Raw genomic sequence first — 23,905 nt, forward strand, 5'->3', positions numbered from 1 at the left:
CATCCCATAGGTTTTGGGTCATTGTGTTTTCATTGTCATTCATTTCTAGGTATTTTTTAATTTTCTCTTTGATTTCTTCAGTGATCTCTTGGTTATTTATTAGTGTATTGTTTAGCCTCCATGAGTTTGTAGTTTTTACAGTTTTTTTTCCTGTAATTGATAGCTAGTCTCAGCGTTATGGTCGGAAAAGATAATTGATACGATTTCAATTTTCTTAAATTTACCAAGGCTTGATTTGTGACCCAAGATATGATCTATCCTGGAGAATTTTCCATGAGCACTTGAGAAGAAAGCGTATTCTGTTGTTTTTGGATGGAATGTCCTATAAATACCAATTAAGTCCATCATGTTTAATGTATCATTTAAAGCTTGTGTTTCCTTGTTTATATTCATTTCAGATTATCTGTCCATTGGTGAAAGTGGGGTGTTAGAGTCCTCTACTATGATTGTGTTACTGTCAATTTCCCCTTTTATGGCTGTTAGCATTTGCCTTAAGTACTGAGGTACTCCGATGTTGGGTGCATAAATATTTACAGTTGTTATATCTTCTTCTTGGATTGATCCCTTGATCATTATGTCGTGTCCTTCTTTTTCTCTTGTAATAGTCTTTATTTTAAAATCTACTTTGTCTGATATGAGAATTGCTACCTCAGCTTTCTTTTGATTTCCATTTGCATGGAATATCTTTTTCCATCCCCTCAATTTCAGTCTGTATGTGTCCCTATGTCTGAAGTGGGTCTCTTGTAGACAGCATATACATGGGTCTTGTTTTTGTATCTATTCAGCCAGTCTATGCCTTTTGGTTGGAGCATTTAATCCATTTACATTTAAGGTAGTTATCGATATATATGTTCCTATTAAAATTTTCTTAATTGTTTTGGGTTTGTTATTTTTGGTCTTTTCCTTCTCTTGTGGTTCCTGCCTAGAGAAGTTCCTTTAGCATTTGTTGTAAAGCTGGTTTGGTCGTGCTGAATTCTCTTAGCTTTTACTTGTTGGAGAGTTTTAATTTCTCTGTAGAACCTGAATGAGATCCTTGCTGGGTAGAGTAATCTTGGTTGTAGGTTTTTCTCTTTCATCACTTTAAATATGTGCTGCCACTCCCTTCTGGCTTGCAGAGTTTCTACTGAAAGATCAGCTGTTAACCTTATGGGGATTCCCTTGTATGTTATTTGTTACTTTTCCCTTGCTGCTTTTCATATTTTTTCTTTGTATTTAATTTTTGATAGTTTGATTAATATGTGTCTTGGTGTATTTTTCCTTGGATTTATCCTGTATGGGACTCTCTGTTCTTCCTGGATCTGGGTGATTATTTCCTTTCCCATGTTAAGGAAGTTTTCCACTATAATTTCTTCAAATATTTTCTCAGACCATTTCTTTTTCTCTTCTTCTGGGACCCCCATAATTCAAATGTTGACTGACTCTTTCCATTCCCATATTAGGGAAGTTTTCAACTATAACCTCTTCAAATATTTTCTCAGAAACCTTTTTTTTTCTCTTCTTCTTCTAGGACCCCTATATTTCGAATGTTGGTGCACTTAATGTTGTCCCAGAGGTCTCTGAGACTGTTCTCAATTCTTTTCATTCTTTTTTCTTTATTCTGCTCTGAAGTAGTTATTTCCACTATTTTATCTTCCAGGTCACTTATCCATTCTTCTGCCTCAGTTATTCTGCTATTGATTCCTTCTAGAGAATTTTTAGTTTCATTTATTATGTTGTTCATCATTGCTTATTTGCTCTTTAGTTCTTCTAGGTCCTTGTTAAACATTTCTTGTATTTTCTCCATTCTATTTCCAAGATTTTGGATCATCTTTACTATCATTACTCTAAATTTTTTTTCAGGCAGACTGTCTTTTTCCTCTTCATTTGTTTGGTCTGGTGGGTTTTTATCTTGCTCCTTCATCTGCTGTGTATTTCTCTGTCTTCTCATTTTGCTTAACTTACTGTTTACACATATTCTTAATAGTACATGTTTGAAGCTGTTTTGAATATTACCTTAGACTTTTATTTTTAATTTTGTCAAGGGAACTTATCCATCCATTCATCCATCCATCCATGTTTCCATTTATGCTACATACTTGCTACTGCTCTAGGCAAAGGAGATAGAAATATTAAAGACACTTTGCCACAAAGGAAATCGTTGGCCTGCAAGGGAAACAAGCAAGTAAATAAACAGTTATAGCACAACAGGATAACCTTTTTTTCTTTGCTAAGAGAACACAGAAAAGTGATGGCTGAGCCAGGCTGAATGACTTCAGAAAGGGCTCTCTGGGGGAGTTTATCTCCATTGAATTATAAGTAAGTGAATCACTTAATCAAAGAGTAGGGAAATATGTACAGGGCAGAAGGAACAACATACATAAAGGCCAAGAGATAAAAGTGTAAATCAGGGGTGACTGGAGCATAGAGTGTGAGGAGGGGAAGAAGAGATAGTTGAAGGGCAGATCATAAATGGCCATTATCTTAAAGAGTTTAGATATTTGTTCTTGAAGGCCATTGAAGTTATTAAGGATTTTAATGTAGAAAATGAGTTAATATTTGCACTTTAGTTTTGGAAAAACATAGTGGAGGGTGCAAGAGTGGAGGCAGGGAAATAGATGATTTTAATAGCTGAGGCATGAGACCATGATAACCTAAACTGAAGCAGTGGTAATGGAGATAAAGAGAAGGGAAAACAGATGAAAGTCACTACTTATAGCTGTAATTTTACATTTATTTATGTGATTATTTGATTAGTATTTATCTCTTTTATTAAATATAAGATCCATGAGTACAAAGGTAGGGTTCATTTCTGCCTACCATCGTATCTCCTATGCTTAACACAGTGCCTGGCACACAAGTGCTTAATAAGTATTTGTTGAGTGAATTCGATAATGAATGAATTTAAAATGTACATTCATGTTAATTGCATACTATGAACTGGAAAGTGTACAAGGCAGTGAAGATTCAGTGATGAATAAGCTATGCAAGATTCCTGCTCTCAAGGAGAAATTTTAGAAAGGGGAGAAACAAGTAATAAGTAAGAGAATTTGCGATAGTAATCAGTGTTACAGAGAAATTAAAACAGGGTTTTTGGGAAGTGCTGGGATGGGAGAGGCTACTTTAGATGGAAGGGTCATCAAAGTGTTCTAAGGCAAGTGACATTTGATTTAAGATATGAATGATAAGAGAGGAGCCAGCCACGGCTCTGGGGACAGACAGCTCCAGACAGAAGGAAATGAATAAGCAAATTAGACAGATTTGACAGAATTTGTTGACTGATTGGATGTGGGAGTAAGAAATAGGCCTAGGATGATTCACAGGATCTAGAAAATGTTATTTCTATTCTTTCTAAATGAGCTTGGGGATACTGGAAAAAGTACTGACAGTGATGGAAACGTGAAGTTCAGCACTGGAACTGTGGACTTTAAGGTACTTGTGATGCCCTGAAATAGTAGATGGTAATTCATCTCCAAGAGACTCTCTTTCTAAGAACAGAAAGGATATAGGTCACAACTCTAAAAGATTGTTACAACAGTGTTCTCCAGATGGAACTTTTTAGCTGACAATATCTTCAGTTGACTACGTTTCCTGAAAGTCTTCCCAATACCTCCTACAAATCAGGACCAGTAGACTGTGTTCTGTCTGGAATTCTCTAACATCATGGTCACCCAAACGTAACATGACTATTAGTTATTGGTAGGCTTTAGACAGGACTAATTATTTCCAGGAAGAAATCTGGAAATCTAGACTCTTTTACTGAGCTCTTTACTACAGTGCTTTAATACTGTTTTAATTTTTGCTTTCCTATAAAAATAGTTTCACTTATGCTGAAAGAGGCCCAATCTTTGGGGGATCTCATCCACTATTTTTGCCTATATGTCATATGTAAAAACCTACTACCATTTTTTTTTTTTTCCTGTTCAGCCTAGTCTTGGGGATTGGGTTCAGATCTGTGTGGTGTACTGCAAATATGTTTCAGTACTATCTTGGGCCATAGATCCCCTTAGGCCATTGATGAGAAGGGAGAAAATAAAACTTCTTTACTGAGGATACTTTTGTGGTTAAATCTGTAAGGTGTTATACATACTAATGACCATCCAAGGTAGAAAGTGTCCTTTGTGTGCAGACAAACCAGAGACTGCCCTGCTACATACACAGCTACTGAAACTCCACAATGAAATATTATCTCAATAGAGAAGGCTCAACTATAAGGAATTTGACCTGATAAACCTGTCCTATTTGTCAGATAACTTTTAAAAAGTTCCAGAAAGCTAGACTTTAGCAACTGATTTTATCAAGTCCAGGTAGGACCTGACAGCCTCTTGTCTTTGAACTACTAAAACCTATGATTTCTAGCTGTACCACACACTGACACTGCATGATATAAGGCATAAAGCAAAGAGTCTCTGGTCTAGAATTAAGATTCTCGATTAATTTCTTCTGCTATGGCTATATGAGTTGGACACTTCCACTGATAGCTGGATACTGCCTGCATTTTTTAGTTCTAGGCTACCAGTTTTATACTTCCTTCCCTTGAGCTTGATTTTCTGCCTTCTTGGATGTACTTAGCTTTTATCAAACCTTTTGCTAGGCTCCTCCTCTTTAGTCTGATTTCTACTCTTAGCTCTCTGTAAGCTAGATTGGATAAATTGCTTCTCATGTTCAGCAGGACTCATAATGTAGATTGAATCTGCTACATTTTAGGAGTCAAAGTCCAGTAAAGAGTATTTGCAAATTCTCATGTTCCCACTGCTAGATTTTTGCTGACACTCTCATTTTTCTAAAGCAATATGTTGATACAGGTCATATTAAGTTGTGCCCATTGAATATTGTTTAAGAATCCCATTTGCTGAATTTATTCAAAGAACATTATGTATGAACTTAGAGAAATATCAACACTGTTGAAGATGTGGCAAATTGTAATGTAGAGTCATAAATTGCTGATAACAAGTGAAGTAATTAATTTGTAGTTCTCTTCAACTTCTTTAATATTTGAAAATGCTTTATATATATGTTAAAATAAGCTATCACTTATAAATTCATAAATGTGATTGTCATATATGCTTTTTTCAGTGCAGTTTTAATTAATTTTTTTTTTTTTTTACTTTTGGTGTCTTTTCCTCCTTTCCCTTCCACTCTTTTACTTACTTCTCACCCTGAATCCAGCCTCAAGTGACCCAAATATATAATCTAGTATGTAGCCTATTATATTTTTCTTGATGCTTATAAAATTACATACAAATACACACAAATATAAGAAGTGTTGGCATTGTTTGTTTTATAAAAATTAAATTATACTGTATGCCATCTTCTGAATCTTTCTTCCCCCCTCAATAATAACTTGTAGAAATCATCATTTTAATGGCTTTATCATGTCTCTGCACCATTATTTAGTCAGCCTTCATTCTGTTAATTTTTATTTTATTTTTCCAACATTTTTTTGTTACTCCAAACAATACTGCCATAACCTTGTAAGTTAAGTAATCACCAACAGTTTTTATATACTGTATAGATACAGTCTAGCTCCATTTTATTTCAAATGAATTATCAATTGCACCAGTAGCATTTATTATGTAATATACCATTTTCCACTGCTTTAAAATACATTTTGTCATTTAAAACTATTATAGATACTAAGATCTATTTCTGATTTTGTGTTTATTCCATTGACTTACTTTTTATCTTATGACAATATTTATTTGATAAGAATAGTTAATATTACATTCCAGTATTTGACAAGGTTAAGTCCTTCCATCATTAATACTTTTTGTTATACATTCTTGACTGTTATCCATAATTTTTTTCTCATACAAATTTTAAGACTATATTATTCAATATAATATATTATATATATAAATATATATTATATTATTCAATATAAGAAATATTGAATTTCATTAATAATAATTTGAGAGAATAACATTTTTATGATATTAAACTTCCCATTTAAAAATGATTTGTCTTTTCATTCATTCAGATCTGCTTTTATGCCTTTCAATAAGAATTTATATTTTTCTTTCATAAGCATTATGTCTTTCTTGTTACATTTATTCCTGAATATTACTTCATTTCTGTTTCTATTGGGAATGGAATATATATTTCAGTTTCTTTCATCAGTGTTTTTTCTAGAATGGAAAAAAAACCTACTCATATTCATATACTTACTTTTTTCTCCACTCATCTTGCAAATACCTTTATTCTTTTTAGTAGTGTATTAGGGCTCAGATCTGCTAAATGTACAGAAGTATGACTATATGGTAAGCAAATAATATAACTGTTACTGTCAGTTATTTCTACACAGATTTATGATTCTATGACACTGCCCTAGTGTAGTCACTTTCCCATTCACTACGAGACTTTTCTTTCACACTCTCTGTCACCTCCTCAAATCTCCATTATTCCCTACTCCCTCTCAGGTGATGACTCTTCTTCATTCCTCATAGAGAAAATCAAAGCAATTAGTTGAGAATGTTCTTATCTTTCCACTCCCAAGCCATCAGTCTATCTATATTTATATCTATTTTCTCTAGGACCCTTATGTTTCCATGTGAGAAGCATCCTTGCTTCTACAGCCACTTCCTCCACTTGTGCTCTGCATGCCATTCCCTCACTTCCTCAAGCATTTAGTCTTGTAGTTATTTTCCTTCTCCCCTGCATTATTAATTCTTTTGTTTCTACTGGATCATTCCCGTCATCTTGCAAATATGCTTTAACGTTATCCTTCTTAACAAATCTTTTTCCTGACACCATACCCCCAGCCAGTTACTGCCACCTTTTCACTGTTCATTCTGCAACTAAACTCCTTGAAGGAACCATCTGTACTTATTATCTTCTTTTGCTAATCCCTACTCTCTCCTCAACCACTCCAGTGAGGCTGCACATAATGCATTACTGAAATAGTTCTTATCAAGCTCCCATCAATGACCTAGATCTTGCTAATGCCAATGCTCAGTTTTCTGTTCCAATCATACTTGACCTCCAACTAGTGTTTCATACAATTGACTCCTCCCTTCCTCTTTTTTCTAGACTTCTGTGGCACTTCCTACATTTGGTTTCCTTCTTAACTCTCTGGTTGTTCATTCTGAGGATCTTCTGTAGAATCCCCCTCCATACTTAAACTATGACTATTAAAGTGTCCTAGACTTAATTCTTGTCCTCAATTCTCTATTTATACTCTCAATTGGTTAACTCAACCAATGTCTTATTTTAAAATATCATCTATAGAGTGATAACTCTTAAATTTATATCTCTATCTTCCTGAGCATATGGTTTATGTATTCCACTGCCTACACTTGATGTTCTAATAGGCATCTCCAACTTTTCTTTGCCAAGATCAAACTTCCGATTCCCCACATCTGCTCCTCTTCAAATTTTCTCTACATCAGGAAATTATGCCACCAGTCACCTTGTTAGTCAAACCCAATCTTTGGGAATGCTCCTTAATTCCTCCTTAAATCCTTAACTTTTCCTCTCACCACAGATTCTTTCCATCAGCAAGGTTCCACCTCCAAATGGATCCCCAATCTGACCATTTACCACCTCCAGAGTACAATCCTAGACAAAGCTACTGTCATTTCTATTCTACACTATTGCAATAATCTCCTAATTGGTGTCTTTTCAGTTTTGTCCACCTAGAACCTCTTCTCTGCAGAGTGGCCAGACAGATCTTTGTAAAGGTTTGGTCAAATCACACTTCTCCCTTGCTCAAATCCTCAAATGGCTTTTCATTACAATTAGAATAAAGTCTTAATTTCCAAACATAGCTCACAAGGCACATCATCATTTTGCCCCACCTGTCTCTCCAACCTCGTCTCATACTCCTTCACTTTGTGCTCATTATGTTCTGGCTACTCTGGCCTTTTTGCTCCTGACACATCAGGCTTGTCCCATCACAAGTGTTTTTACACCTGCTGTTCCTTGTTGTTGTTTTTGCTCTTCCTCTAGAACTTTGTATTACTCTCATCATTTAAATCATGCAAAGCCCACCTTTTCATAAAGGTCTTTTCTGACCAGCCTAGCCAACAAACAAAGAATAAAAAAAAATCCAAAAACCAACAATCAACCAATTAAACAAAAAACCCCCCAAAATCCAATCACTTCTTATAACATCATCCTGTTTTCTTTATAGCAATTGCTTGTCTTATTCACTTATTTGTTTATGTGTTTGTCATCTGTCTCCCTTAATTAGACTTGAAAGTCTTTGAAGAAAAGAGAATCTGTCTTTATTGTTCATTTTCATATTGTCATATCCTCTAGCACATAGAATAGTGTCTGACACATGTTAGGTACATACTCAATTAAAGTTTAAACTGACTTGTTCATTATGTGAAGTGAGAATTTATTGGTAAGTGTACAGAGGCACAAACCTGCAAGTCATATTTAGGGGATTAAGTGGGGAGTAATTGGAGGGAACTTGGGGGTCAGGCTGTTTAAGGTCTTGAATGCCATGTTTAGTGGTTTGGACATTATTGTAAAGAATGGGAAGCCAAAGATTTTAAATTTTAAATTCTCTCTTAAATAAAACCTTGAGTTATGAGATCTTTCTTTTATAAAACTAAAGTATGTTAAGTATATTTTAAAATGTATTTCTACTTAGTTGGATGTAATATTTAAAGAGATGCCCTTTAAGATTCTATTTAGTATAAGAAATGTTTTTACTTTTGCTTTTAAAATTTCATGAGATATTTAATCAAAATAAAACTTCTTCCTCTAGAAATCTGTTTAATTTAGAAATGTTTTATGATAATCAGAAGAGTCAATAGCTTTAATGTAACTTAAACACACAATTTATTTATCTAAGTTGCTATTGAACATTTCTTAATAGAGATGTGTTATTCTTACTTTTTAACCACTTCATGTAGCATATTTTCTACCCCATCTTTATAGAACAAACATAAATCTGAACAGCTAATGCTTGATAAGAGTCACAGTGCTTTAATCTGATTAATTTTATTTCTAATCTTACTTATAAAATTATACAGCATTTACTTTATAACTAGAAAAGATTATTATTATGTACTAAATGTTAACAAAAGTACTTTTAATGTACTGAATTAAGCTTAACTATAAAGAGAAATTGAATAGAAATACAGTGTAGTTAGGTAAAGGTTTGGGATCATTTTGAATATAGATAATGTAAAACTAAACATAATGGAATAGTAAGTTTGACAAGGAAGAATTCAGTTTTTTAAAGTCATAAAAGGGCAAACTAAAATCTCATATTACTAAAAGGAAGTGCAAAATATACATGCAAGGAAATTAATGTCATGAAGTTAATATCTTATGTGAATGTTTATTTTTAATATTGCTCAGGTATTGATCTTAAATGTCACAGAAACTGTGGAAAACTATAGCAACTTAGAAATATTTCTCTTTCATCTGTTCAGCAGGAAATCAAGCTTTTTTTAGGATGTATTTTGCATATGGAAAGACCTGAATTAACCCTGTCTTGAGTAGAGAGAAGAGTGGAGGCAAGAAGAAAGCAGAAAATCTATGGAGAGTTAGATATATTTCACTTGTTTTCATGTGTCCTATTGAGCAAATTATCAGTAATAGTTTGTTGTTTACTCATCAAGAGTCTTTTAAAAGTGAAAATCGAAACAGGTGGCAGGGAAAGCTTTTCAAATACTGGAATAAAACATATCTCCTAACGATTAGTTTTTTCATGCACTTTCTAAAATACCAGAGAAGGACCCTAGTGAAAATCAATTCACCATTTCCTCTTGAGTGTCCACTGTTGCTGAAACTGTTCCATCCCAAAATTAGTAATTGGAAAGAAAAAACCATGCTGCTCAGCAGTTGCTTCCTTGAGAGTTGGACTTTGGGGTTGGAGCTTCAAATAACATAGTCAAGATGACAAAATATCTCTCACAAAATGAAGCTTATTAGATTCCTGAGTCAAACTATAATCAGATCAAAATTCCTGTGAAACTCTGCCTTGAAAAAACTCTAGCAGAGTTTCTAAGCTACCACTCTGAATGCAGAATCCATGGCTAATTTCACAGCAAAAGTGATGGGAAAATTAAGGGATGATTTAGAGTTTTTCAGAGAGAAAAAGGGAAGGTTCTAAGAAAGATGCCTGGAGATACAAAGGTGCATTGTATACTGTATATAGCAGAGAGACCCTGTTGGATGGTGAATGTTGAAAGATAATGACACTGGAAATGTTGACTCTAAGCTGTGAAGTGTCTTGACATGTTTGTGTTCTGCAAGCTGTGGGCAGTCATTGTGAGTTTTTTGTTGTTGTTGTTTTTGTTTTTTGTGGTACGCGGGCCTCTCACTGTTGTGGTCTCTCCCGTTGCGGAGCACAGGCTCCAAACGCGCAGGCTCAGCGGCCATGGCTCACGGGCCCAGCCACTGCGCGGCATGTGGGATCCTCCCGGACCGGGGCACGAACCCGTGTCTCCTGCATCGGCAGGTGGACTCTCAACCACTGCGCCACCAGGGAAGCCCCTCATTGTGAATTTTTACATTGACATGTGTCATGGTGTATTTTAGTAAGAAAACTCTGAGAAGAATAAGGAGATGGATTCCAATGGAGGAGATAGGAAGAATGAGGAGTTACTGCAGGCTAAGACAGGTAATATTAAAGACCTCAAGTAGGGCAATGACAGAAGGTAGAGAAGAGTGTTTAGATGTGGCATAAGTTGATGGACAGGGGATTTGGGGGTAGTAGGAGAGGAAAATAGAATTGAGATTTCTAATTTCTGTAATTAGGTGGATGGTACTGTCACTAGGCAGTATATAATAAGATGCCTGGGATTTCTGTTTGGTTTGGTTTGGTTCGATTTGGTTTTTCTTGGAGTGGTGAGTGGAGAAGAGAGTTGAAGGTGATTTCAGTTTTGATATGTGGTGAATATTCCATTTGAGATTTGGCTATTGGAATATGGAATTTGAAATCAAGTAAATGTGTGCAATTCACTGTATCTGAGATCACAGGAGTAGTCTGTTAGCTAGGTCCTTTGTGTCTTTGTATATTTTCACAAGACTCTGAGACCAAGATCAACACTAATGTAAAGTTCAGAATATATTATATCTTTAGTAAAGATATTACATTTTTTCATAAAGGGGAGAGCAATCATCCACATTTAATTGTTTGAATTTGCAAATCTGCAAATGTTGAATATGTTCCTCTCAGTTCTTGTTGAGAGTTTTTATTTATTTTTTATCATGTTTTTTACTAGCTGAGTTCAATTCACCCAAAGAAACTACAAACCTTAAAAAGAAAAAAAAAATAGTCTTTAAGAATTGATTAGTAGCTTCATTTGCAAATATTTTTCTCCCATTCTTAGGGTTGTCTTTCCATGTCATTTATGCTAATCTTTCCTTGAATGCTCTTAAGTTGTCTAAGTACCATAGAACACACTTTTGTTTAAATGCTTTTCTGGTTCTAAATAATCATGACTCATTTTCATCAACTATTATGCAAAATATATTTCACAGTTTAAAGAAGGCAATGACCACCCAATATTCTTTTAAAATAAAGACACTGAAGTTCAAAGAAGTTAAATAATTCATAAACAAGAAGCAAGGGCCTGAATACAAGTCCAGGTTTGTCTGACTGCAAAGTATATCCTCATTCAAGTACATTCTGGCTCTTCTTAGGTGAAATAGAACTAAGTATAGGCTAATTGTTCCATGAGAGACTAAGCCTTGAGATCTTATGAAACTGAAGTCATAGCACTTTCAACCTCGCTATTATACCAGGCCATTTTCATCTTTTGGTAAATTTAATCATCAGGGATCAGAGTGGCTATTGATTGAAGTATTCTGAAAAGAGCAATTTGATCCCATGGTTTTATGTGGTTTTTGTGCCCTCCCCCTAACTCCTCACTGGACTCGACACAACCTTAGCTAACCATAATACTCTCAATCTTAATTTTATGTTGAAAATACAAGGTTAAAGAGAGATATAATTAGCTCACATGTTAGTGAGCTCACACTCTTTTCTTTTGTGAATCGTTGGAAAGCATATGTTTGATATTTTAGAAGGGAATCTAATAATTATATTGTTAAAATGCATTATAATTTGTTGAATGCTTTTAAATATAACATGTCATAATTATCACTTATTTCATTTGAATTTAAAATATAAGACCCTGTGAGAAGAAGTAAAAAAAAAATCCTAGTTCTAAGTGCAATTCTCTAAAGCCAGAGGGCACAAATATGGTTACCCTTGATTAGCTAGCTTGTCACATTATCACCTTTGATAAAGAAAACCCAGAGCGGGAGGGTACCATGGGTGTAACAAAACACCATACCTTGTAAATTGATATTCATTCGTAAAAGCATAAGGTAATTTCATTATAAAAACACATTGTATCCAATTATGTATTACATTCACAAAAACAGTTAATAGAAACATCAAAAAGCTATTCTGTAAGCTGTGCCTGACAAAGGAATTTTTTGTTAGAATAGCACTAAGGAAACTATTGATGTATTTCATTGTAGTAACCAGTACAGTAATGCCAAATGAGATAAATTCATTAATAGGACACTGAAATGAGAATAGAAAATGACTTAGTCACACCTGTCCAGTTCAGAATACATATTATTTTATAACTTTTTCTTCATTATGCTGACAATGATAATTGGTAGGAAAATAGATAATAAAGGAAGAGAGGTTTTAAAAAAGAAAACTTGACAAATACATTATATTTTTGTAAGTCTGCCTAAAGAGTAATCTTATTTAAAAAAATATAAATGAACTTATATGAAAACTAAAAACATGTTATTTGCAAATAAACAGAAATTTGAGTGGAAATTATGAATATGGAGTATTTATTGCCATTCAGGATAGGAAAAAATCCACAATATATATATTATTCACATATATAAAACCTCTATCACTGAAATTCTCATTTTTATAAATAGTTAAGCATCTTAGTACATAAATACATACTCTCCCCGGCCCTCTATATCTACAAGCATTTTAGACATAAAGCTGATAATTTTCTTGTGTTAATAGCGTTTCTTTTTTAATTTTTAAAGAATTTTTGTATGAAAATAGCTTTTTAAAATGTTTTTATGTTGAAACAATGCAAAAAATTATAAAAAGCTTCCAAGTACTATACAAATAACTTTTCTGAACTACTCGATGGTAAATTGCAAACCTGGTGCCCCATCATTCCCCAGTACTTTAGTGTGTATTTCTTACAAACAAGAACATTCTCCTTCCAAACCAAAGCAACCATCCAAATTAGGAAATTAACATTGATACACTGCTACCATCTAATCATCAGACCCTACCCAAGTTTTGCAAGTTTTGCCAGGTGTCCCAATAATTTTTTTTTTAATAGCAGAAAAATCAATTCAGAAACACTGCTTTTAGTTATAATGCCTCTTTAGTCTTCTTCAGTCTGAAACATTCCCTCCGTCTTTTCTTAACTTTCATGATCTAGTGTCTCTCATTAACAGTGCTTTAATGTATGTCTGGTTTCAATTTATATTCATAATTCAAGGGGATCTTTTTCTTAGAGTATTTCCAGATAATGTACTATGCTTCTGTGCCTTCTGTGAATATGTGTGTTGTGTGTGTGTCTTTAGACATTCACAGAGGGGGAATACTGTAGAGTTTCTGAACCTTTGTCTTTGGGTAGGGGGGAACACAATAAAAGCAATGATGCTCAAGGAATAAAATCATGTAAATAATAGATACATCATTTACTAGTTTTCAAGCCTACATAGCCTAGTAGTTTCAAAGTATCATTCATGCTTATACTTGGAAAGTTTTCCTTTCAATTATTCCTTAATGATCTTTTTCTATGGAGAGTGCAAAAATTGTCATAGATGATAGTGAAATAGAATTCTATTAATAACCCCAAAGAAAATTTGCTCAATAAAATGTTATCTTTTGAGTGAATATACTAGAAACAGTTATATGATTAAAATAATCCACTCAACAAATTTGGTCCTTTAAAATTGAGAGGGCCCTCTTTTTGGTGCTCTGTCATAGTATACTAGGTATTTTGACATGGCTTATTTTACATAAAAAGCAAAATCTACGTCTGGGTGAAAATAAAAATGTGAAAACTCACAATGGGCTATGAATATATTGGAAATAGAGACAATTCGGATTTTACAATTAATATGTTTCTGGATTCCATAGCTTTTTCCAGCTTCACAAAGAGTCTAGGATCAAAAAGAAGTCATTGCTACTTCAGACTTATCATTTCTCTAATTGAATCCCTTCTTCTAACAACTCTTAGAGTTCCTTATCCACCAAGTTCATCCATTTTTCCCTTTTTGGGTTTGTTCACCAGGGTTTACTTACTTATTGATATTTCCCCAGCAATTCCACTGCAACATGTTTGAAATATTCCTCTCTTAGTCATTCTATTATGACAGCAGATCAAGGAATCACATTTCATGCCTTGTGTTCCCAGGTGGCAGGGCAAATATAAACATTAATATTAGCTTAACCTGTGTTTCCTTTCTTCATATTATTTCATATTTTTATAATTATCACGGACAAATTTACACAACATCATATTTTGGCTCAATTTGAAACAAAGTCACAGTCATAATGTTATCAATGGACAGGCCATATCTTAACTTTAAGGTTTTAGAAAAATTCTCATAAAAATGGAAAATTTTTATTTAATGATAAAACCCACCATTATTACTAACCATTTGTATGCTGTTACGCTACTTCCATGGAAATGGTTCCTCAATTTCATTTTAAAATATTTTCTTATCCCTTTATTTTTATCTTGACATATGTTTCTTAACTAAATGTATCACTTTTTAAAGACAAAGTCAAAGAAATAAGTCATACTACTTTTGGATTTTCTTTAGTTGTTATAAATATTAATTGCCTTAATTTGAAATCATTTTCTTCCCTTGTCATGACTTGGTTATTATATGTAACTTGAAACCACCTGAAGGAGAGAGAGAGAGAGAGAGAGAGAGAGAGAGAGAGAGAGAGAGAGAGAGAGAGAGAGAGTGTGTGTGTGTGTGTGTGTGTGTGTGTGTGTGTAGGTTTAAAATTCAAGGCTCAGCTATCAGCCATTGAGAATCCACTAACCATTTATTCCTTTTTGCCTTCATGATGCTCACCAAAGACTCATCTTATTTTAATATTTTGTATCCTGTATAATTTTCTATGGGAAAAAATAATCAAGTGACACAAAATGTCCAGGTCACATGACAGATATTTCTCATTGTGAATCAATATATCAGCATTCTTGTTTATTTATTGAGTGCTCCCCTATATTCTGGGCACTGCTTTAGGCATGGGAGATTCAGCAGTGACAAAACAGAAAAAATTCCTTTTCTGAACAGAACTTAATGTTCTCCTGAGGAGATCATCTCCAAGCAAACAAAAAGTCAATACAATTTAGAGAATCATAGTGTGAAAAATCAAATGGAAGAGTGAAATGGTATAAAGGCTAAGGGGGAGAAACCTTATATGATGTGATCGGGGAAAGCCTCCAAGAAGGCACCATTTGAAGAAAGATAGGAATCCTAAGGAAGCTCTAGCCTGAAAAGATTTGAGGTAAGAGAATTCCAGAGAGAAACAGTTAGTGCAAAAGCTCCAAAATGGGAACAAATTCATTTTTGGACTACCCTTCAAAATTAATTAAGAGGATAATTCTTCTATGAGGACAAATTTTATCATAGAAGTTAAAGGTTTTTTCTTTTTGGTTATCTAGTTTTTTTCCAGATATTCAATGTCCTCAATTATTACACACAATCAAGAATGACTGTGTCAATGAGTTTTAAGCAAATGTGTACCTTAGGAAAGGAACAGTGTGAAAAAATTGATAATACTAAATTCTATTTAATAACAGAAAGAATTTGTCCTAGAATCTGCACATATCAAAATGTCTCTATCAGTTTACTTTAAAAACAGACATTTTAATGTATGTTATATCATAATTCTTCACATTTTTACATTTTTCATAGCTTGCCAGGCATTTAGACTTTAAGACAGAAGATGAAAAGAAGAGAAAACCACTGAGGACCCGCTAAAGATTTGACATCTTGTTTGTGTCCAGGAGGAAATCACGAGCTATCTCTTCTTGGAGTAATTATTAAAAAGCTAAAATTGTTTTTCCTAAAACTATCTTTCTTCCTTTATTTTCATTAGAAGTGTAAAAATAAAGGATAGTAGAAAGCTCTCATATATCTCTCTATTACAGGTCTAGATTGGTGATCAGAAGGTACTACGTATAATACATAGTAAAAACAGAGTTTATCTTTATTCACGACAGAACTTTCTGCAATTCTCATTTTTATAGACATCAAAACTAGGATAAAGTTCACCATATATTATGCATGTCCTTGGTTCTTTTGATTTTTGTCTATAAGGTAAAAAATAAGCATACTAGAATGAAAATAGTTTTGCAGATTTTTTAAATGTAAAAACTATAACAGCTATACAAATTGTACAAATATAACAGTCTACCAAGGAGACCCCGTGTCATTTCCACACATCTTTACAAATTTTTTTAAAAATGCCAAACAAAGTTAAATGCATATTATTCTACTTATTTGAATTCTGTTTCATACGGGGCCACTGTGTCACAGCCTACAGAATACCCATGCACCAATTATGAGTATTGTTACTCATTACTCTGAACTGTTCACACATCTATCTCATATAAAGTCCATATTACCCATCTATGGTCAGGCTTTATATTTAAAATTTATATTTTAAAAATACATATTTAAAAAACCTGACAACCTGTGTCAGATTTATTTTTTATTTCATATCAAAACTGTTATTTAAGAGCAGAGGAGAAAGGATTCTCCTCCACACCATCAATATTCTCTCTTTGACCCAAATGTTCATGTTTAGGTGAAGGAGACAATTGCTCTTTCACCGTAGTTTAGTGTGTAATTAGCCTTGTTTCCACTCTACTTTAAATGTAGACATTTAAAACATGGGGGATGGAAATGCATTTGCAGTAGATTAATGCTGAACAAGTAACACTTTCAACCATATTCGCATTTCTGTTTGTGCCCCCAACGTGGAAGAAGTGCCTTCCAAGACTATGCATAGTGCTTTGGCTTAGAGAAAGACCACTCAAAAGTGCAGGGTATCCAGATATGGTGACATTCCTCCTTTTCATGTTCTCTCCTTGTCTTCCACTTATGGAGGAATGAATAGATGTTTTATCTCTATGTATATATTTAAATTAAATCCGTATAATTATTGAACGCTTTATATTGCCCTGACAGAATTTTCATACATATCTATGTAACATAGTGTACTTGAGAGTATTGTATTGATATACTGGCTGAAAAAAATCAATGAAATTCAGTGTAGTTTGCTTAGAGAAGGAATATAAAAAGAAAAAAATAAAATTAAGTTTTGGTTCAGCAGACGAAAGGTCTCTAAATCCTGCTGATATGTTTCATAAATTAATCACTGTACTCAATATTTTTCAGCAATACTGCAGGAGGGTTAAAATAGCAACATAGTACTTTCAATATTTTAACTGTAACATGTACAAGTCATAATTATTTATTTGAGTAAAAAAATCCCCACTTTAAATAATTTTTGACTTTCAAAGATATTTTTTTCTGTACAGCACAAAATTCTATCATTAGACATAAATAAGGCAAAGCAGGATGAAACAATTTTATTAAACTAAACATTGAATAAAATGTTGGAGATTAGTTTTTACATAAAAATATTCTGTATTTTTATGTAAACCAGATTTTAAACAGACTATTAAAAAGGTACAGTTTGAAAGAATGTATAAATATAAATTTTCTGCCAAATCATTTTAGGATCTCTAGAAACATTTTAATCATTTTTATGAAATATTTTTGTATATTTTTTATTTAAAAACTGAAAATTATCTGAAACCATAAATTAACTTGAAATGTTAAGCATTCTATTAGTTTAAACCTTTTGAAATGGTTGATTGTTTGGGGGCTATAAAAATGTCAGTTTCTTAAGTTTCAATGCAGTAACTTCCTGGTGTGTATGTTCAGCTATGAGAAGTATCTTGAATGGACTCTTCCCACATTTACTTGTAATTACACAATTTTATAAAGCAGGTACATTCTTAATATGAATCTCTTATAATACACTGTACTTTTTAGCCTCTAGAAAAAACTTGTAGAAAAATTAACTCAATCATAATGACAAGGCATAGCCAAGATAAAAAGAGCTATCTTTTTCCCACTAGTGAAAAATCACAGTTCAAATTTAGAAAATACTCAGTCACTTACTTTGGTAGAGTTTTCAAGTGATTTTCTCTTAACTCCAATATTCGCAATTTGGCAAGTCTGTAGAAATTAATTTAAAAATTGCTTCTTAATATTTCTCTATAAAACAATATTCTTATGGTAAAGTAAACTGTTACTTTACTATCCAAACAACTATGTCCAAACATTACATACCAAGGTTACAGATTTTTAAGAATTATGCAAATTGGTTATGAGTAGGGTTGTATCAACATTGGAGAATAACAAATATCCCTTTCCTAAAAATAAAGTTCTTTCAAAGATATCATTGAGACCAAGTCATCTAAATCTCCTATGTTTTATAAAATTATATTCACTGTTGTTTGATTGTATGCATTCAACAGATTATTGAATATCTACTAAATACTAGATGCTGCATTCACTGAAACATGGTGATACTTCCCCTCAAGAGACAATAAATGAATTTGTAAAGCAAATAATATAGCATAGTGGTTAAAAGCTTGAGATTTGTGGTCAGACAGATCTGGGTAAAATTCAGACTCTTTCATATCCTATCTGTTTTTTGCTGTGTGACACTGGGCAAATTAATTAACTCCTTATAACTCCAGTTTCCTCATCTATAATGAGTATGTGATAATAGTACAAAATTTATAGGGTTTTGAATATTAAATGATGTCACACATGTAAAGCATAATGCCTGGCACACCATAAGTTTTAGTATGTGTTAGGTTATTACTATTATCTTTAATTGAAAAATGGAAAAAGTGCTATAATATACCACATTTAATTGACTCTGAGATTAACATCTGAACATTTCAAGTGGATGCACATTTAAAAATTTATAGTATCATCTATCCTATGACAGTACTGGAGTTGGGATAATCTTGTGAAGGGGATGAGACGTGTTCACAGTTTCTGTTGCTTGCATAACATTTGTAATTAGAAATGCATTTCATATTTAAGTATTTGTTAGTGTTTGCAATCTGGGACATGCTATTGTTACTAATGCCTATACTGAGGTTTAAAATGTACTCAGTTGAGGCTACTTTAGGACAAATATTAATTGAATTATCCAAATCCTTAGTGATGTGGGAATATTTCACTATTTGAACTATACAATTCACCTACAAGGTCCCATATTTACTGTGCTTTTAGATATTCAACTAGTTCCCTTCTCCTTTCCTTTTTGTTTTGAGTTCTACCAAATTTCCAATTTAATTTTAATCTTATAATTCAATCTTTATTTGAAATAAAGTGATTTAGTTCTTCAGAGCATGGGTATATCACTAGTAAAAGAAGTTTCTTAAACGTTTATATATCTCAAATCTTCTTAATATTTGTACTATTGTAATAATATTTTATGACTTAGTTTGACCTTTAGGGGCACTAAATCTCAGGTTTTGGAAAGTATCTTAAAACATTCTTTTGTTAAATTATCCAGCTGAAAGTTATAGAGCTTTTTAGATTACAATAATAAAATAGAGCATTTTTTTGGCAGACAATTCACATAAAATTGAATTCTAATTTCTAAGTGGTTTGGGTTTTGGTATTATGTTATCTGTTTGCCCACATTTCTTCCCCTATATTAGGACTAGTAAAAAAGAACTGACGAAATGCAAGACAAAAAAGTGTGTCTTAGGGAGATAAACATTTCCTGATTTAATAAACCAAAGGTATATTTGTAGTGTTGTCATCAGTACCAGAAAGAAAATCTACTTTATGTGGACAAATGGTGAAGTATCAATTCATGTAGAAACTAGGCAAATGCTCTTTTGAATATCTGTGAATTTTCAGAACTGTCCAAGTGTATGGTGTTCGTAGGTATTGTGAAATCATGATCTACAAAAGTAAGGGAATTTGGAAAAAACTTTCGAGGTGATTTCTGTATGCAAATGGAGGCTGCTACCTGTTAAGGGACTTCATTATTCCACTGGGTTCTTCTTAATGTCATATATTAGTTTCTGCCAACAGATTGGTGTCATTATACTCAGTCAGTTGTTTGAACAATTTTAAAGATGATCATTTAGAAAAATGCAGTTAACAATAAACTTAAAACGTCTTAACTTTCAAGATATATCTTTTATATTTAAAATAGCCAAGACATGGAGACAAAGTTTCCATTGACAGATAAATGGATAAAGAAAATGTGTGCATATATATGTATGCATGTGTGTGTGTGTATATATATATATGTGTATATATATATGTGTGTATATATATATATATATATATATATATATATATATATATATATATATAAAGCCATAAAAAAGAAGAAAGTCCTGCCATTTGCAACAACATGGATGGACCTTGAGGGCATTATGCTGAGTGAAATAAGTTGGGCAGAGAAAGACAAATACTGCATGATCTCACTTACATGTGAAATCTAAAAAGAAAAAAAATCCTCATAGAAAAAGAGATCAGATTTGTGGTTACTAGAGGAAGGGGTGGGGTGGGGAGAACTGGATGAAGGTAGTCAAATGGTACAACTTTACAGTTATAGGATAAATAAGTACTGGGGATGTAATGCACAACAGTATTACTATAGTTAACACTGCTATATGGCACATAGTGTATTTGAAAGCTCCTAAGAGAGTAAATTCTAAAAATTCTCATCACAAGACAAAAAACTTTTTATTTGTAATTATATGAGGTAATGGATGTTAACGAAAATTTATTGTCCTAATCATTTTGTAATAAATTTGTCATTACTATGTTATATACCTTAAACTCATAGTGCTATGTGTCAATTATATCTCAATAAAACTGAAAGAAAAAAGTTCACTCTAGAACATCTAGAAAACATTGAAAATATAAAGATGAAAATAAAAATCATCCATAATTTCACTTCCAAGGAAACAGTCTTTTATTTCATGTACATTCATATTAGTATGGAAAACACGGTTTATATATAGCTATGATATGCTTTGAACATAACATCATAGGAATTAAAAGATATTCCTCTAGGTAAGATTATTAATTGCTACATGGTATTGTCATAGGGATGTACCATAATATGTTCAACCAATCTCCTAGATGGATGTGTGCTTCCATATTTTTCATATTGTAAATAATGATAAACATCCTTGTCCATAAATCCTAGTGTGACACATGATGATATGATGCATTTCTAGAAATGAATTACAAAGGCAGTGGTTGTAAATATTTTCAAATCTTTTAAAGCACACTGCCCTGCAAGGAGTATATAACATTCTGCAGTTTCAGCAGCAGTGTGAGGCTATCTCTTTCCTCATAGTCTATAAACAGCTTTACACTTTTTATAACATGCTAGAGCACAAAGGCCCTTTGTTTTCATATTAATTTGTACTATTTTTATTATTTATGATGATAAACATTTTTTGTGTTGCCAATTTGTACATTTATTATGAACTGCCAGTATGTGTCATTTACCCATTTTTTTCTAATGAGAACTTTAACTTCATATTCATTTGTAAGAATTCTTTATAAGTTAAGGATATAATTTACTTTCCATATTTGGTGGAAATATTTTCCTATTTATTGTATTACCTTAATTTAAAAAATATTTTCTAATATTATTTTATTTTAAAAGAATTTTACAAATTCAAATCTATCCATTTATGATATTTTCTTTTGTTTCTATGCTATAAAGGTATTTTCCAACCCAAGAGTCAAAAATATTCATGTGCATATTTTTCCAGATCATTTCTGATTTTATTTTTTTACATTTAACTCTTTAATTCATCTGGAATTTGATTATTAATGACATGTAAAGAGCTAATTTTATTTTTTGCAAAATGTTTCATTAATTGACATGGTCTCATTTACTGGACAAGAATGAGGGTGTCTTTAATTCCAATGGTCACTTTTGAAGCCTCACCTACTGGTGTTGGTACAGTACTTACCTAAAGTGAAAGAAAATTGTATCGTTTAAACTTCTTATTCTTACCTTCCAAAATTGGCTGGAAGAAATTCAAGAAAGGCATCATTCAGGTAGAGCTGGGTCAGGTTTAGAAGCTGTGTGAAGCCATCAGGGAGTCTAGAAAGGAGTTAAAGGTTTAGTCATTGCATAGATGTTGCCATAGAAACAGAACAAAAATATATATCTCTAAGGAGAAAAAATAGAAGTGTAATACATTTTCAACTCTCCTTTGGTATCACAGTAATGGAAGAATTTACTGAGCATGTTGTTACAGCTTGAAAATTTTGCCTGTTATTTAAATAAATTGGCATTCACCCACCTCCACACTGCTTTCCTATGCTGAGATTTATGTCATTGCCAAAGTCAGAGACATAATTTCTAACTGTTGCCCTAACCTTATGCACACCAGTGAGATATTTTTATGGAAATCTCAAGTTGTATGACATGTTTTGTAATTTTAAATTTAATGTTCTTTCTCAATAGCATATTCACATATATAGTCAGGCGATGCTATCTACTCATTCAGTTAATCATTAAAATTTGTCTACAGTTTGTGACAATGATGACTAAAGCTGCCCAACATGAAAAGGGAAGGAGTATTTTGTCCCTTTAACTGATAATTTATTTAATGCAGGCCCAACATACATGTACATTATAATTCAAATTGATCTAATTCATGTGCATTGAATAAGAACATTGTCACAGTAATTAAACCGAATCCTAAAGACTTTAAGAAGCATTTAAAGAGTTGAGAAAATATCCTACGGGAAAATCTTACTAGTTAGATAAAACAATTATTTGAAATGTTTAAATCAGTTTTACCAAAAAGATTTAACTCCAGGATTTTTCTTAAAAGGATATATTTTTTTAAATAATTAAATTTCTACTTAAAAATTTTAATGTCTTTATCTAGGCTTTAGACAAGACCATGTTCTTTCACAAAATACTTCTAAATACTGTTCAAATCCGCCTTCCCCTAAAATTCCAACCTATCTCCTTCCTTGAATTTACTGACAAAATTATTTAAAGAGCTGCCTCTACTCACTACTTTTTACTTTACTCCTGAAGCTATTGCTTTCTGGCATCTACCCTAACTCTATTACTGAAACTGCACTCACCAAAGGCTCTTAAGTCCTAATTCCACTAACTTCATTTCATTTCCTAACCCACACTGCCTAGCAACAGTTGCCATCACTGATTGTTCTCTCCTTCTGGACTTCTAAAAACTCTTCCTGCTCTTCCCCCTACTCCTGGAACACTATATCTGAGTTTCATTGCACGGTTTCTCTTCCTCTGACAAATCTTTGGTTATGAAATGTTTTATGTATATAAAAGAGTATAGTAGAACACTCTATGACATAAATCACAGCAAGATCCTTTTTGACCCACCTCCTGGAGAAATGGAAATAAAAACAAAAATAAACAAATGGGACCTAATGAAACTTAAAAGCTTTTGCACAGCAAAGGAAACCATAAACAAGATGAAAAGACAACCCTCAGAATGGGAAAAAATATTTGCAAATGAAGCAACTGACAAAGGATTAACCTCCAAAATTTACAAGCAGCTCATGCAACTCAGTATCAAAAAAACAAACAACCCAATCCAAAAATGGGTGGAAGACCTAAATAGACATTTCTCCAAAGAAGATGTACAGATCGCCAACAAACACACGAAAGAATGTTAAACATCACTAATCATTAGAGAAATGCAAAGCAAAACTACAATGAGGTATCACCTCACACCAGTCAGAATGGCCATCATCAAAAAATCTACAAACAATAAATGCTGGAGAGGGTGTGGAGAAAAGGGAACCCTCTTGCACTGTTGGTGGGAATGTAAATTGATACAGCCACTATGGAGAA

General features: G+C 32.8%; 1 protein-coding gene across 15 annotated transcripts in view; it reads right to left on the reverse strand.

Moving 5' to 3' along the window:
* The window catches only part of LRRC7 (leucine rich repeat containing 7), a 499,495-nt gene that overhangs the window by 229,461 nt on the left and 246,129 nt on the right, over positions 1-23,905 (reverse strand). For all 15 annotated transcript variants that reach the window (XM_028489260.2, XM_028489268.2, XM_028489261.2 and 12 more), the window contains 2 exons: positions 22,070-22,159; positions 18,166-18,222 (listed from right to left, as the gene is read on the reverse strand). In XM_028489260.2, the coding sequence (XP_028345061.2) occupies positions 18,166-18,222; positions 22,070-22,159 (147 nt within the window). The remainder of the gene's footprint in view (positions 1-18,165; positions 18,223-22,069; positions 22,160-23,905) is intronic.

This window comes from Physeter macrocephalus, chromosome 4 (assembly GCF_002837175.3).
Source record: "Physeter macrocephalus isolate SW-GA chromosome 4, ASM283717v5, whole genome shotgun sequence".
NCBI classification, from domain to species: domain Eukaryota; kingdom Metazoa; phylum Chordata; class Mammalia; order Artiodactyla; family Physeteridae; genus Physeter; species Physeter macrocephalus.